We start from the raw sequence: 15048 nt of genomic DNA, 5'->3' as shown, positions 1-15048 counted from the left end.
AAGGGCTAGCTAAGGAAAATATTTGATGGATTGCAGTGGAGGGGATTGGCGAAGGTGGATGCAGGGAGTGGAAATGCCACCAGAAGGGATTCTCCAAAATGAGCAAATCCATTGCTTGTTTTCGATGTTTTAACATAGTTTCTCCTGCATAAAAGTGAACAATTGCTGTTGCATCCTTTAAATTGTTTTCTGACATTTTCTCAAGTCTTCTTAATATTTTTCATTTTAGCTAAGTTATCATCGAATCTAGATATGACGAGATCCTTTGCCACTGTTTATGATGAATGTACCGTATAAGCTTGTGTAAGAGGCGCACACGTGTATGAGGCGCACCCCTATTTTGAGGAAGGAAGCTATAAAGAAAAAAAATTTTACGGTTTTTTTTTATCCTTTCGTGCGGTGTTGCAGACGTATGCCTGGAATTTCGACAGTTATCGAAATTTCCTCTTTCAGTACTATTTGGAAGAGGAAATTTTGATAACTGCGGCGGTAATAGCGGCATAAGAGGGAGTAGAAAGAGTTCCGATCCTCTCTTCGCATATGTCATCGCTCTACGTTGCTTGTCCTACTCACGAACAATTTTGTTTAAAAGCTCTCGCAGGAGAATTGCAATAGAATTGCAGCCGTGGAAAATTTTAAGGCAAAACACGACAGGCACATAGCATGAACCTTCCCAAGAGCTTGGACAACAATCGGGGCAATCTCAGCGCCTTAGGATAATAACCACGTCGTAGATTTAAGGCCCCTTGCACACACACCGATTTTGGACGGCCGGTAAAATATCTGCCGTCCACATTCCAATAGTGAACAATGGGAGAGCATTGGAGCTTGCACACGTACCGAACACGCACCGGCACCGGCTAAATGCCGGTTAGCTGCCGGCTTTTAGCCGGTCCCTACTAAAGACGTAAATATACGTGTGGACGTTTCTTGACCCTGGAGACGAAAGCTGTATAATTCCATCTGAGATTTTCCTGACCAAGAGAACGAAAGCCGTATATATACGTTTTCTACTTCTCCCCCTTTTATGACAGTCGTGGATGTACGACGTCTTTGTTTCGGGACCCAGCACTGCAGGGTTTCGGCTTTACCCTCAGAATCCGGGAGCAGGTACCCTGACCTCTCATCTTTACTACCCCTCTTAGCGGTATGGGACCGTGGTCATGCAATAGGGTGGTTTCCTTCATCAAAGAAAACGAAATGCATTGATTGTGATTCCTTACCCACCATTAGTTTATTCATAGTATACAAATTATTTTGTTTTAGAAATACCGGGTTAGACGAATGGCAATGGTCCATTTTTATCCTCATTTGAAAAGGGCCAGATTGGCACCCATGCGATTCCACTCCACGTGACGTCACAGGGACCTAGTTTCTATAGGAGGAGTTATACATCGTCTGAGGTTACCAATGTATGCATTAGGGGCAGAGCTCAGGGAAACATGTCTTAACAATCACTTATTAAAACTGGCTAAGGTCGGTAAGTTTTCCTCGTTTGATAAGTTATTAATAATCCTTATTTAAGCCAAGCGCTACCAGCCAGCAGGGTACTGGGCTACCTGCTAGCAGCCTGCGTCGTATCAGCACTAAGCCTTGCCTCAAGGTCACCTCGCAGGGCGGCAACGGGAACCAGAAATACGTCACGCGGAGAGACTTCCCGGCAATTATACTTAAGCGTCGCGTTTTCGCGCGCTTGAAAATTTTCACTTTTCATTTAATCGCGAAAAATAGATGTTGTCATTTAAAAATCTAAAAGCGTGAAATACGTACTCCAGGAGTAATAATCTTTCGATTTAGGCTATAAAAAATAATAGGAAACCACCCTATTGTTTATTCAGTCAGTTTTCGAAATAAATATTTGTTCTTTTCTCAAGAAATATAAACTAAGAATTGAGTTCTGTATCTTTTGAGCTGCGTTTACAATTTTTAAACTAAATTCTACAATAAATATTTACTTATAACTCGAGTTATGTATAAACATCAACATGGACATTGTTGCTGCATTCAATGAGTTAATAATGACATTAGAACTTTGTTTAAAATTTAACAATGCTCAGAAAAAAATGAGGAATTCAATTCAAAGTCTGCAACTTACGTGCAAGCAACAATTAGCCAGGTGCTAAATACATATCAGCAACACATAAGTTGACCGCGAACCAATGCTGTAAGTGATGGTCGTAAACCCGGAAAGGAGGGAGCACAACTATTCTCCGAGTCCGAAATAATGCGGAGTCTCAGCAGGGAGGGGTCGAAAAAGGTTCCACGAGACCTTTCTTAATGAATGTCCTCCAAAAATGCTCCATACCACGAGAAAGAAGAGTCTCTTGGGGCTCAGTACAGCAGTCATGCTAAGACGAAAACTCTGCCGTCTCGAAAGGGTTAAGTACCATAATGGTGAAGATGAGCATCTCTATTCTCTAATGCTAAGTAACTAAGTGCCAACCATGATCTTGATGATGTATGGGAATGTAAAAATGGTGTTTGAATGCCTAAAGATACTTTTCGAAATTTATTTTAGAAGGGTGAAGTGAGGGATTTTTTTGTGTAGTAGTATGATATAGTGGATTTTGGTCATATTAGGCCATGCAATGCATTTGTAGAAGCAAGTGAATGATGAAAGAACCCATTGGAATGATAAAACAAGGGCTAGCTAAGAAAAATATTTGATGGATTGCAGTGGAGGAGATTGGCGAAGGTGGGTGGAGGGAGTGGAAATGTCACCAGAAGAGATTCTCCAAAATGAGCAAATCCATTGCTTGTTTTTGATGTCTTAACATAGTTTATCCTGCATAAAAGTGAGCAATTGCTGTTGCATCCTTTAAATAGTTTTCTGACATTTTCTCAAGTCTTCTTAATATTTTTCATTTTGGCTAAGTTATCATCGAATCTAGATATGACAAGACGCTTTGCCACTGTTTATGATGAATGTATCAGTGCTTTTACAATGGGTTACTAATGGTGGGCCAGTGAAATTCAAAGTAATGGGTAAAATTTAGTGAACTATATTTGTGCATTACTTAACCATGTCTTTACGTACAGCTTCTATGTAGTTCCTTAGGGATCTGTGAGTGTGTTTTCACAAATTTATTGACAGAGTTTATTTGATGAAGTTTTCTCAGGGTCATTACCAGTTCAGATGGTCCTTGGCTGCTTTTATTTAATGTTCTGATATGTCTGTGGTCATGAAGGTGATCCTGTTAATTGTTATGGCATGTATTTAAAAGAAAATGGAAGTTTCTTCCATTGCTGAATTTACGTTAATATTGTAACAAGTTGGATGAGAACATCCAGCATTTTCAACATTAATGTCTGTATTAATATGAGAGCAGTTTGTTACAGTTCTAATGTCTCTGTTTGATAATATTAGGGATGAGTCGATTCCAAATGTCGATTCTCGATTCCACCGATTCTCGGGCACGGAATCGGAATCGAGAATCGATCGCCTAAAGTCGATTCCGATTCCATCGATTCCAGAAAGATATATGCTATGAGCATAGACTATAAGTTCGGGGCATAAAGGCTGCCACACACCTAAGCGGCCGCGGTGTCAGCCTTGCCCGCGCGGAGAATACGCCTGGCACGCGGGTGCTGCGACGAACATGCCTATGAGGCCTCGGAAACATGAAAATGTCGGCAAGAGCGACAAACCGACGAACCCTGAAATGCCTCGTGTTTATGAGCAACTCTCAGAGAAAAAAAATTGGAAACCACGGGTTCGGGAAGCATTGCGTGCGTTTTTCGTTCTTTTATTAACCGCTGATCATGGCAAATCAAATTATTGCGATTATGAATCACATTCGGAGAATTCATCTGGACCACCAATTTTAAAGTATAATAAATCGATAGATATGTTTTAGTTTCGAATGTTATTCGAAGTCTGATGAAAATAAAAACGTGCAGAGAGCGAGTTTTCCTGTGAAAAAAAGTTTCTTATAAATACGAGCTAAGAGCGGTTTTTTATATCAGTAACTTTTTTAGACTAACAGGCGTCTGCGTCAATAATAAAAAATTAGACACATTCGCGTTTGTATAGCCCAGTTTCATCAATGCAACCCTTGAGGAAGTTGATACTTGCTTGGCATAAGCCTCCGGGCGGACTCGACAGGTTGCGTTCGGCCGCCACCGCGCACCCGCCAGGCTGCTCTGGTATGTACGGACGCAATGAACGCTACACTATTGTTTAGCCACCGCGGCTACTGTTATTTTTAGGGATGGTCGGATCGGATACCTCGGATCCAAATATCCGCGGATATTGTCCTTCATCGGATCCAAAGTCGCGGAAGACATCGGATCTGGATCCAAAATTTTAAATAATTGCTTCAGTGAATGCAACGCCCCATAATGGTGGAAAGAGTTCCGATTCTCTCTTCGAATGCGCCGTCGCATGCGATTCTTGTCCTATTCATGAGCCGTTTTGTTTGAAAGCTCTCGCAGAGGTTACGAGTAGAATTTCAGCCGTGGCCAGGATTTTCAGCCAGAAAATAAAAAAGGAAAAAATACGACTGGCACATAGTGTGACTCTTCCCAAGAGATTGAACAATCATCGGGGAAATCTCAGCGCCGTAGGATAATAACCACGTCAAAAGTAACTACGTCGCAGATTTCAGAAAACCACCCTCGGCCGTCCATCAGCTCGTACCTCTTTTGTTTTTTTTTCGTTTCCGAAATCACACGGGCCATAAATCATTGTCTTCTAAGGAAATTATCAAATCACAAGAAAACAACTGAAGCGTGTTTAATCTCTACCTCGTCTCACCAACTGACCTCTTTTGGCCTAACTGCTTCAGTTCTCCGTTACTAGACGACAAATGCTGCGAGAGTGACTTTCTGGGCCTGAAGATATCTCGATAGCTTCGACAATTAAATGAAATGCACGAGATTTAAAAAAGAATTAGACCAAACGAGATGCATTCCTGACGATATTAGTTTATTTTTTAGCTCTAATTGATTGCCACTCTACACAATTCTACAATTAGACTTTACTGATATGCAACATTGTTCAAACAGCACAATTTTCAAAGAAACAAGCGCAGCATTAATCCCTCAAACAATTAGAGACGGATTGTAAACGCCAACTACATATGTATATCACGTAGCGCGCCCGACTTCGCTTTGAAGGCAACGACGTCACTGAAGCAAGATCCGACTTGCTCGTCCTTGACTCCCTCATTTGTAGCCTCGTTGTTTGAAATACGGAGGGAGCGCGCTCCTTCCTCTCCACCTCTCCTTTACGCGCTCCTTCCCAGTGGCGTATCCAGGGGGAGGGTCCGGACCCCCCCCCTCCCCGAAACATAAAAATACAATTATTGTCCTTCACAAAAGAAAACAAAATGCTGAAAAATCAGGAATTTGCAAAATTTTTCTCTAACAAATTAAGTTTTTTTCGATTATAAAAAGTTTTAAAATTAGTTAAAAACCTATTATTTAGTGTCCGGTTTTTTTCCAAAATATTCCCCCCCGTTTTTGCCCCCCCCCCCTCCCCCACCCCTCCCCCCCCCCCCCCGAACAAAATTCCTGACTACGCCACTGCTCCTTCCTCTCCACCTCTCCTCTCCTTTACGCGCTTCTGCTGCCCACCCCTTCCTCATGCTGAGCGGTTGAGCACCTCGTCGCACGTGACGTTAATGCCGTTTTAAATACTGTTAATTGTGTTGCTGATTACGCAGTTGCAATTTAAATTAATGATACACCGATAAAAATGTCTTTCATTGTGTATAAACATTTCCATTGAGATAAGGAGAACCAATGAATACCGTGTGCGTGCACTGTGGCATAAATTATCGCGAGGATGTGCTAAATCCACCTCACCATACTGAAGTATTTTCGGGTAAAACACAAGTCGGTATGCAATGAGAAAATAAAATTCGGGGGAAACGTGCGTGAGGAAAATTTGAATTCAGTCGATGGCAGGGGGGTAGCAGTAGATATTGAATAATGACTTTGTTTAATGGCAGGAATTTGCAAAATGCATTTGGATTAGAAAATATCCAATTCGAAAGATCTGGCTCCAAAAATCCTGGATCCGGCTATCCCTAGTTATTTTATTCCATTCAATTCTTAAATTTTAATGACAGCAATGCTACAGATAAATCAAAATCCCACCTGTTAGAAGGAACAAGAATCGATGGAATCGGAATCGGGAATCGATTTGAAGGAATCGGAATTGGAATCGGAATCGGGAATCGATTTGAAGGAATCGGAATTGGAATCGGAATCGAAAAAAAGTGGAATCGACTCATCCCTAGATAATATTACTCATTTTTCTGTCGAACTTTCCCTGTGTCTTTTTCACTCCTCTTGCTTGATTTTGCATTCTCTTGTGGTCTGAAACAAAATTAAAAATCTTGGTTTAGTTTCACTAATTTTGAAGGAGTTGTTTGGAAATTTAATCTTTTATCAGAAAATAAGTCTAAAACTTCTGAACCTTTGTGGAGTATACAGTAATGTTGACGATATCAGAAAAACAGTGAGTCAGGCAATAATGGACAGCGAAACTATAATGGATCAATTGTTGATGATGGTGTGGGACAGGGAAAAGGGAGTATGGTTGTGATAAGAGTGGCATGCGGATGTGAGCATCGGCAATCCCAATGTTTTCGCTGAAATATTTATAAATTGTGTTGGAAATACGGTAAAACCTTTTTACATCATAATGGATGGGACCGAAATTTGGGTAATTTGATGTATGGAGGTTCACTATAGAGAGGTTTCAGTGATAGGCACCATTTTTTCATGTCCTTCGGAAATGAAAGGTACCACTGTTTTTTAAACCTTGATATTTATGTGTTAAAACACACATGAATGCATCAGTGAACAAATATTTAATAATTACAGAAAGCGAGCGCTATCGCATGATTTTTACCATGATTCGAGAGAAAACTATGTAATCTCTCTTAATTCAACAGTCACTTAAAATGATTTTATTTCTCACTTAGGATAGTTGGATACCTTTTTTCTTATTTGTTGTTAGGTATTTACTGTTACTCTCATATTGAACAAAATGGCCACGACTAATGATTAACGTGAAAATTACAGCATAGTAAGGTATGTAAGAAAAAAAAAGAATGAAAAATTTATTGCTGAAAATGTCATTCCACGTACGTAATCACGGCTGCATTAATGGTCTCTTGTTGTCTCGGTACAATTTGCGGAGGTAGTTAGGCCTTCTTGGGGGTATCTCCTTGGTATGATAAGTGGAGGTTTTACGATATAAAGAGGTTCACTACAAAGAGGTTTGCCTATAAATTTACATGTAAAGCAGACAGGACCGTAGGGGTGGTATGAAGTGTGGAGGTTTATGATGTAAAGAGGTTCACTTCATAGAGGTTTTACTGTAAAATTGTATTTGTGAAGAAAAAGAGGAAATTTAAACGTTACAATATTTTGTATATTTTCTTCGACTAGTTCAATAATGGAAGACAGTAATGTTTCGGAGCAGTCCCTGCTGTTTTCTGATGGTCTTACCGTGTCAATGGCTGAACTGGAAGAGATGTCAGTAAACAAGGATAGCACTACTAAACTGAAAGCTGCCTTTTTGAACTATGTTAGAAAAGATAGGGTAAGTATAGTGTGGAATATTAAAGTTGTGCCTGACTGTTAATATGCAGTTCAGTTTTATGTTTTTAAATGGTGTGTTTCATAAGTGTTCACTTACAATGGTAATGCTTTACATTGACATTGTAAGTAACATTCAGTTTTATAAATGAGTTCTTTTTTTTTTACTCTTAAATGTAAGCCAGATGCTGAGGTTTTTCCTTTGGTCAGACCTTATTAGTGTTTTGTGATATCTTATGCATTAAATGGAAAATCTGGGTCTCTTTATTTTTCAAACACAAAAGAAAAAACGTTTTGAAGTTGCTCTCAAGCAGTAGATGTTTGTTTATTACTGTTGTTGTTGTAGTGAGTGGTTCTAAGTACTTCACTATAGTTCACAATGTACTTTTTCCTTAATTACAAGTTTATTAAATTTTTGTATGCTTTTTTAATATGAGTTCTTGATTGAATTCACAACCTCTTTACTTAATTAATGTTTTATAAGGAAATTTACCAGTTGTTTTGTGATTATGATTGGATAGTTTCAAATTGGTTAGTGGATTTTTTTAGACAATTGATGTAAAATAGAGTGGATCAACAAATAAAACACAGATTCTGTTTACTCACGTCTATTTGCAATGGCGGTGAAACGGCAACAATGGAAGTGGTATGAAGGACTTGCAAAAGTGGTGTGCATTTCATGTTCTGCAACAAGATGTCCCTTAGCCTTAAATTCCAACTGTTGTGCTAACAAACACAAAGATGTTCGATTATTTACTACACACCTATGTTCTGAAAGTTTTTGAATGTTTGCAGGCCAAGTGTGAAGCCCTCCTCCAGGACTTATTCTCAGAGTCTGCTATGGGGCGGAGCTCACGTTTGGAAGTGTCCGGGAAACCAGATGTTGACAGGCCATTGGACCAGGTGGTTGTGTCTGCCAGCTTGAATATCATTGATGAAGTCCCTGATGGCGACCCCCGGTGGTCGGATTCGAAGCAGTCAACAGGTTGAGCACATTCATCTCCCTTTTAAATACAAACTTACTTGCAAATAAAGAATTTCCTAAATTCTGAGTTAATATTGTGGTAAAAGTTTCTATGCTGTGGTTAATTGCGGTAGTGGCTGAATTTTTTCTTTTTGTTTCGTAAAATTTCATTTAATTTTTAGAGATAATTTTGAAAAAATATGAATATCTTGTGGCAGTTATATCTCCTGGAATCAAATATGCATGTAAATTTACAGATAATGACTGATGTGTGTCATTGGTGACGTATAAATCCAAAGAATATTTATCCATATTGTGAAATAATCAATTAAAATGTATGAGCCTATAGCGTTGTCATTGTTTGTTGTTGAAACAATGGTTTTTAACGTCTGTTAAACTATATGTTGCAGTTGTTTTCTAAGTATATATTACCTATAATATTTTCAATAAATTTCAAGTTCATTTTACACTGTGTACTCACATTTTTCACTTTTTATTTGTTTAATATTGTCTTCTAACAGTGAGCCTCAAGACCTCATCCTCCCTCCAAATATTGAACCAGCTTCAGGGAAAGCAGAAGGCTCTGGAAATATATTTGGATTTCTTGAAAGCAATGCAACTTTGGGAAAAGGTTTGTGTGTAGCTAGTCTTTTTAGTTTGTTTTAAATTCAGTCTGTGCATTAGTTACTTTTTTCCTTGTATGAATGTTTTGTCTATTATATTTATGGTCTTATCTCAGCAGTGAGCAGGGTCTAACATAACTTTTTTTATTGAATTGAAATTAAGGAGGCATAGGTTCCACTTTTTAGACAGTTCTGATTCCAGTTTGGCTCCTTGTATTTATTCTTGGCCTCAGTTCTGGTTCTTAACCTAATTTTTGCAGTTTTCATTCCTTAATTTCTAAAAACCATCAATAATTCTTGTTTGGATATTCTCCAACACTAACTAAAATAATACACCAACTTACCACTCAAGTGATTGATTCTGCTTGTATGAATCATACCGTAGAAAATTCTTCAACTTAGGTTTTGTGGGATATATGTCGATACTGATTCTTTTTGGCTTAGATTTGGGTAGATAGTATTAAATGCATCAGCCACATGCATACATATTTCTGCAATTTATTTTTAAGAACTGCCCAGGAGTACAAGTATCTTCTGACTTGCTTGTATTCCTTTTTTTTCAGCTTTCTGGCCTCTCTGTAGGCGGAAGAGTGGTCTCAACATGCCATGTGCTGGCTGAGCACGAAGAGAAATTAGTTGCTGCCATTAGTTTGAAGACTCTTCATCCAGTGTGAGTTTCTTCTCAATATTACATTTAGTGTCTCCGTTAAAAATTGTTGTTATGTTCACAACCCCAGTTTACTGGTATCCTGGGAGTATTTTTTCCATTATTTTCTGATAATAATCAATGCATTTTAATCCCTTGCAGTCACAATGCCTTGTTAGATCCTGTTATCAAGCGAGTACAAGTGGATCGTGGTATGCTAACTGATGGCTGTTTGACACACATTGATCTATTCTTCAAGGAGGTTAGTTTTCCCTGTTAACTTTTTATTGTGTTTTAGCATGTTTAATCGTTTTATTGAATTTTATATTTATACATTTGCTTATGTTTATTGCTTAACTAACAAGGGGAGTGTCCAAAATGCGGGTCTCCAAAAAGATGAAGATTGTTTATGAAGTTAATGCCAAGTACAGTGGAACCTCGTTAAAGCGAGTATGGGCTATAGCGACACTTCCGCTATAACGAGAGATAGCCGATGCCCCGTCAATTGACCCTATAATAAGCGTGTTAAAAAGTTCGTTTTTACGACACCCTTTTGTTGCTGGCTCTCGCCATAGCGAGGGTTTCACCGCCGGAAGACTTTCATCGAGACTCCTTAACCTCTGTAATTGCTAGCGATCTGTTAGAAATGAAGTTAATGGAGTACTCAGTCTCAAATTTATGTGGTAAACTGTCGTTCGATAAATAAGTAGTTAATTTTGGTGAAAATATTGTGGCATTAGCATTCGCGAATGCTTCATCTTCTTTTGTTCCTCGGGCGGCAGAAAGCAGTCGGCAGCATACCCGCACGTCCGTGAGTTGCGTGAATAGAAAGCATTTGATGGCCGTCACCATGGCCAAAAAAACACCAAACACGTCTAAGCAAGAAAGTAAAAATAAAGGAGTAATATGAGAGTGTCGAAATTAATTTATCTTCCTATTCGCTCTGCAAAATTAAAAAAAAAAAAAACAAAAGCGTCCAAGAAATGCAGACGGTGAAGAGTTATAAGGAGCTTTGTTCGGGTGGTTTTGCCCATTCAAATCTGCGGGAACTTCTGAGAAAGGGGCTACGCCCAAGCCTAAAGCGGAGTATTTCAGGGATAGATTGCGAATCAAGAATGTTAAGAGTGCGGAAGGATGATTATACTAATGCGAAGCATTTTCTCCCCTCATAATTGCTGGTGATGCCTGCGGTGTAAACCCGAAGTCGTGGAAGAAAGGACTCCGATCATAAGTATCTTTAGAAGTATTCCCCGCGTCATATAACATAGACGAAACGGAACTTTTTTACATACAACTCCCCGGCAAAACCCTTGCAGTATGAGGTATTTCTTGCAATGATGCCTCTAAAGGTAGGTAGTGCGTCTTAGCGATGATGTAGGATGTACGAAGAAATGATACTCAGCATGAATAGTCCGGATTGACGTATTTATTCTCCGTTGCGGATTTACAAGGGTGAACTATTCGCGTCAGTGGTCGGAGTCGTACTGGCGCTCTCTTTTGTCACGCGGGTAGCCGAGCATCCCCTGGTGGCCGCTGGAAGAACTCACAGAACAACTAACTCTCGTTTGCAGTGCCGTGGTAAACTCTGTGTACTATTTCAAATATGTCGCGAGCGTAACACAAAAAGAAACTTTTTTCAACAACGGCAATTTTAATCACATCATTTTTCAAGCTTAGCAAACTTTTTACCATAGATGATGAAGATATTACATTATCTGATAGAAAAAGTCTTCCAAGGCGGGAACGTTATACAACCTTCCACCGTTTTCGCCTGTGTAAACAAATGTAATGCGTTATTTCACTTCACAGCCGCTTAACGTACAGAAACAATAAACATACACCAATGGAAACATTTGAGGCAGTATATAACCGCGATACTGTTTTATCAGTTAATTTTTGATTTTTCAGTGGAAAATACCAAAATAATAGATTGATCGCGTAAATGAACTAATTAAGTGCATAGAAAAATGGCTTCGTCGGTTGTGCATTGGCATAATGATTGACGAAACAATGCTTTCCATGATTTTTATTCAGTGCGGCGCTTATAAATTGTTTAAATAGTTAGTCGTTGTTTGAGTAAGGAAATTTAGTGATGCAAAAAAACATCGCCTTTCCTCTGGATTTATGGTTACGTTTATCGGATAGATGTTTATCTGTCGCCACTCCAATCCTGTTCCTGTATATCTGTTTGCAACGGGTATATTGGCTATTATTTGCTCCACCTCCGGTAAAGCGGCAATTCGCTATAGCGAGTGTTTATTAGTGCACCGTGGGGTGTCGTTATATCGAGAGTGCACTGTAGTAGTTTTTCCAAAATACTTGTGTTCTCCAATAAGATTATCTGCAACTACTAATGTTAAATTTAAGAGATAAAATTCACAATTGGTTATCAATTATGGTTACTTATTCAAAGAGGGATTGCCTCTGATCGTAGTATTTGATAATTACTGAAAAGGTAATGTTTTAGCCATGAAAATTATATGAATTTGCGACAGGTGCATGTAGAAAAATATGGAAGAGTGAAATATGGATGTTCTAGTCAGATTGTAAAAATGTGCCATTTTCCTTCCATTCACAGGTGGTCTCATCAAGATTACTTTAACAACCTATCTAGCTCTGTAATTATCGGACGAAGAACTTTTTCAGATGTTTTGAATCTTTTTTAATCGCGTTTAATCGTAAACTTTATGAATTTGATTGGGTTTTTTGATCACTTGACCCTTCACTCAGCAGTGCATCATTTCTACTGACATCAATGCTCCTTCTGAAAAGAGAAATATTGTCAGTATCCGTAAAAAAAATGTGTTTCAGGTTTGCCTACATCCGAGTAACAGATATATTCACCGGAAATATAGTTATTCCAGAATGCATCTGGTCCAAAGCATTTGGGATTATTGATCTTCTACTGTACATATTTGTTTTACCCTTAAAAATCAATAATTCTCTTGCTGGAAGAAGTGAAAGCAAAATTTACCGTCAAGACACTTCTCTGGAGCCTCTTGTTACAGATGGCTTGCATACAAATGAGTGACCACTTGCAAAAAGATGGCTGACTGCCCCCAACTCCGGGGAAGAAAAGGACTGCAATACTACAGAGTTTGATTGAATTCTAATTCCCAGATTTCAGACACTCCCCTTGTTGGTCTTCTTTGGCTCTAAACCAGATTCAAATTTCAAATGCTTCAATTGCTTGCAGCATTTGAAATGCAATATGACAAGGTGAATCATAACTCTTGAGGGTAAGCTTCGTAAGTTACCTTAAAAAGTTAGGTGTTCAAGTCTATGGAAGTAATTGCTTTGCACTGGAAGAGGGGAAGAAATTATGGAATGGAGGACTGGCCAATGACAAAACCCCTGGGGTCAGGAAAGGCTCAGCATATTCAGGAAAGGAGATTTCAATGTTGTAATTGAGGAGGCTCTAGTTTCTTACCGCGATCAAAAACTGGAAGATACTACTTGTATAGAAATGGGAGAACTACTCCGGAAGATAACTTGTGGTTAAAATTTTTCTTAAGAGATATTACATGGCAACAGTGGGTATTAACATTACTAGTAACGTCACCGGTAATGCTGGCAGTGTTTGATTTTGAACCAATTGTTGAGCAGTAGAATACCTGTATGAATATTTTAAATTGTAAATTGAGCACATTATACTTTTTAGAAGTTTTCGATGCATGTTAATGCTTTAAATTGATTAACTTTATTTTTTGTAAGAAATTAAAAATGATTTTATATGTTAAATATTTTATTATACTGCATAAAAACAATAAGCTCTTCCTTTTCCAGGTGTCAAAAGTTCATGAAGCTATTCCAGTGTTGTGCCAGTATTCAGAAGAAGTGGTGCAAAGCAGTCGTCCTCCCGATGAAATAGCCTCCACACTTGCTGAAGCCAACACTATCATTCTAGTGAGTAACACCTCTCTTATTGTATGAGTGCAGTATAAACCTCTTGAATTTATTTAACCACTCTTTAAGAACTTGAATGTCTTGGTGCATTCTTATGCCATTTTCCTTCTATTTTATACAGACTGTTTTACAAGACGTGATGAATTTCCGGAAACAGAATGATCGCTCTCCCTCTCCTAATTTTCCTGGAATGGAGTATTTGCCGTGGACAGCATCCTCTGGAAAAGCCGGGGTTGGGGATGCTCTTGTCTTGCAGGTACCTATGCATTCAGTTGCATTGATATTTATTGTTTCTGGAAGGTAAAAGTCATTAGTGACACATTTAGTATTGTTTTTCCATGGTTTATTGTTCTTTCGCTGCAAATACTTTTGTATATAAGTAGTCCGGTCAAGTATCTTATAGTGTGTATACTATAAGTTGGCGCATGGGCCTGCGAAGTACTTGAGCTGCGAGCAAAGGAGGGGAGGAAAGGACCGACAAAAAAATTGTATTGGACCGACACAGGTAGCTTGCGGGTCCGTTCGCCCGTCCCTTTCCTCCCCCCGACGAAGGCAACTAGCACCTCTCTTAGAATTATTAACTTTTTTTACTTTCTCATATAATATCTCAATCTGAATAGCATATTTGTTAAGTACCAAATAAGCTAAGAAGAATGTTATGAAACACGAAGTGCTCCGACCATAAATGAGGAAATGTTCTAAAGTTATAATTTTAGCTGTTGTACTGAATGTTTTGTTTTAACTTAAAGTAAAATTCATTTGAAACTGCTGTGCCATTTATTGTACACTAAGTGTAGCACGTTCTTGCATACCTCAACTCTCAATGCATGGCTACCGTAGAATTAACATAATTTGGACAGCTCTATGATTTGCCTTAGTCATTAGCTTTGTTCATCGACCTCATAATGTTTATATTCCACACCATCATGCACAAAACTTCAAAAAACATTGCTTATTAGGTTTCTTTCTTGAAGTGAGTGTGGAACCTCATTATCCATTGGATTTTATTCAAGACTTAAATCTTAATCACTTAATCCATTCACTTAATCTCTTCATAACTGATTGCTGTTGGACCTAATGAAAGCTCTGCAATTCTTACAAGTGCTGTGAGATTTACATGTGCACATTTGGTGAATAGAATTATCAATTGCTATAAAAATGATAAGATAGGTGTGTAATAAGTTAATATGGCTGAAAAGTAAGTTCAGGTGACATCAATAGGGAAGAGCATGACTGGGTTAATGTTTTCTGTCTTCGTTGTTCTTGTATTTGTGGTGGTTACAAGTTTTCCTCGGGGATGCTCTGTCTGTGCCCCTTTTACATTTTAAGTTACTTTTTTTGTACAACCAAGAAGT

At 38.6% G+C, this 15048-nt stretch overlaps 1 protein-coding gene across 1 annotated transcript in view; it reads left to right on the top strand.

The window, feature by feature from the left end:
• LOC124168035 (nuclear pore complex protein Nup133) overlaps positions 1 to 15048 on the top strand; it is a 69029-nt gene that overhangs the window by 23097 nt on the left and 30884 nt on the right. Inside the window, exons 9-15 of the mRNA XM_046546133.1 lie at positions 7405 to 7558; positions 8350 to 8539; positions 9040 to 9149; positions 9705 to 9811; positions 9950 to 10049; positions 13574 to 13693; positions 13815 to 13949. Of these exons, the coding sequence (XP_046402089.1) occupies positions 7405 to 7558; positions 8350 to 8539; positions 9040 to 9149; positions 9705 to 9811; positions 9950 to 10049; positions 13574 to 13693; positions 13815 to 13949 (916 nt within the window). The remainder of the gene's footprint in view (positions 1 to 7404; positions 7559 to 8349; positions 8540 to 9039; positions 9150 to 9704; positions 9812 to 9949; positions 10050 to 13573; positions 13694 to 13814; positions 13950 to 15048) is intronic.

This window comes from Ischnura elegans, chromosome 11, assembly GCF_921293095.1.
Source record: "Ischnura elegans chromosome 11, ioIscEleg1.1, whole genome shotgun sequence".
Classification (NCBI taxonomy): Eukaryota; Metazoa; Arthropoda; class Insecta; order Odonata; family Coenagrionidae; genus Ischnura; species Ischnura elegans.
This window is presented reverse-complemented; position numbering and strand designations above follow the sequence as displayed.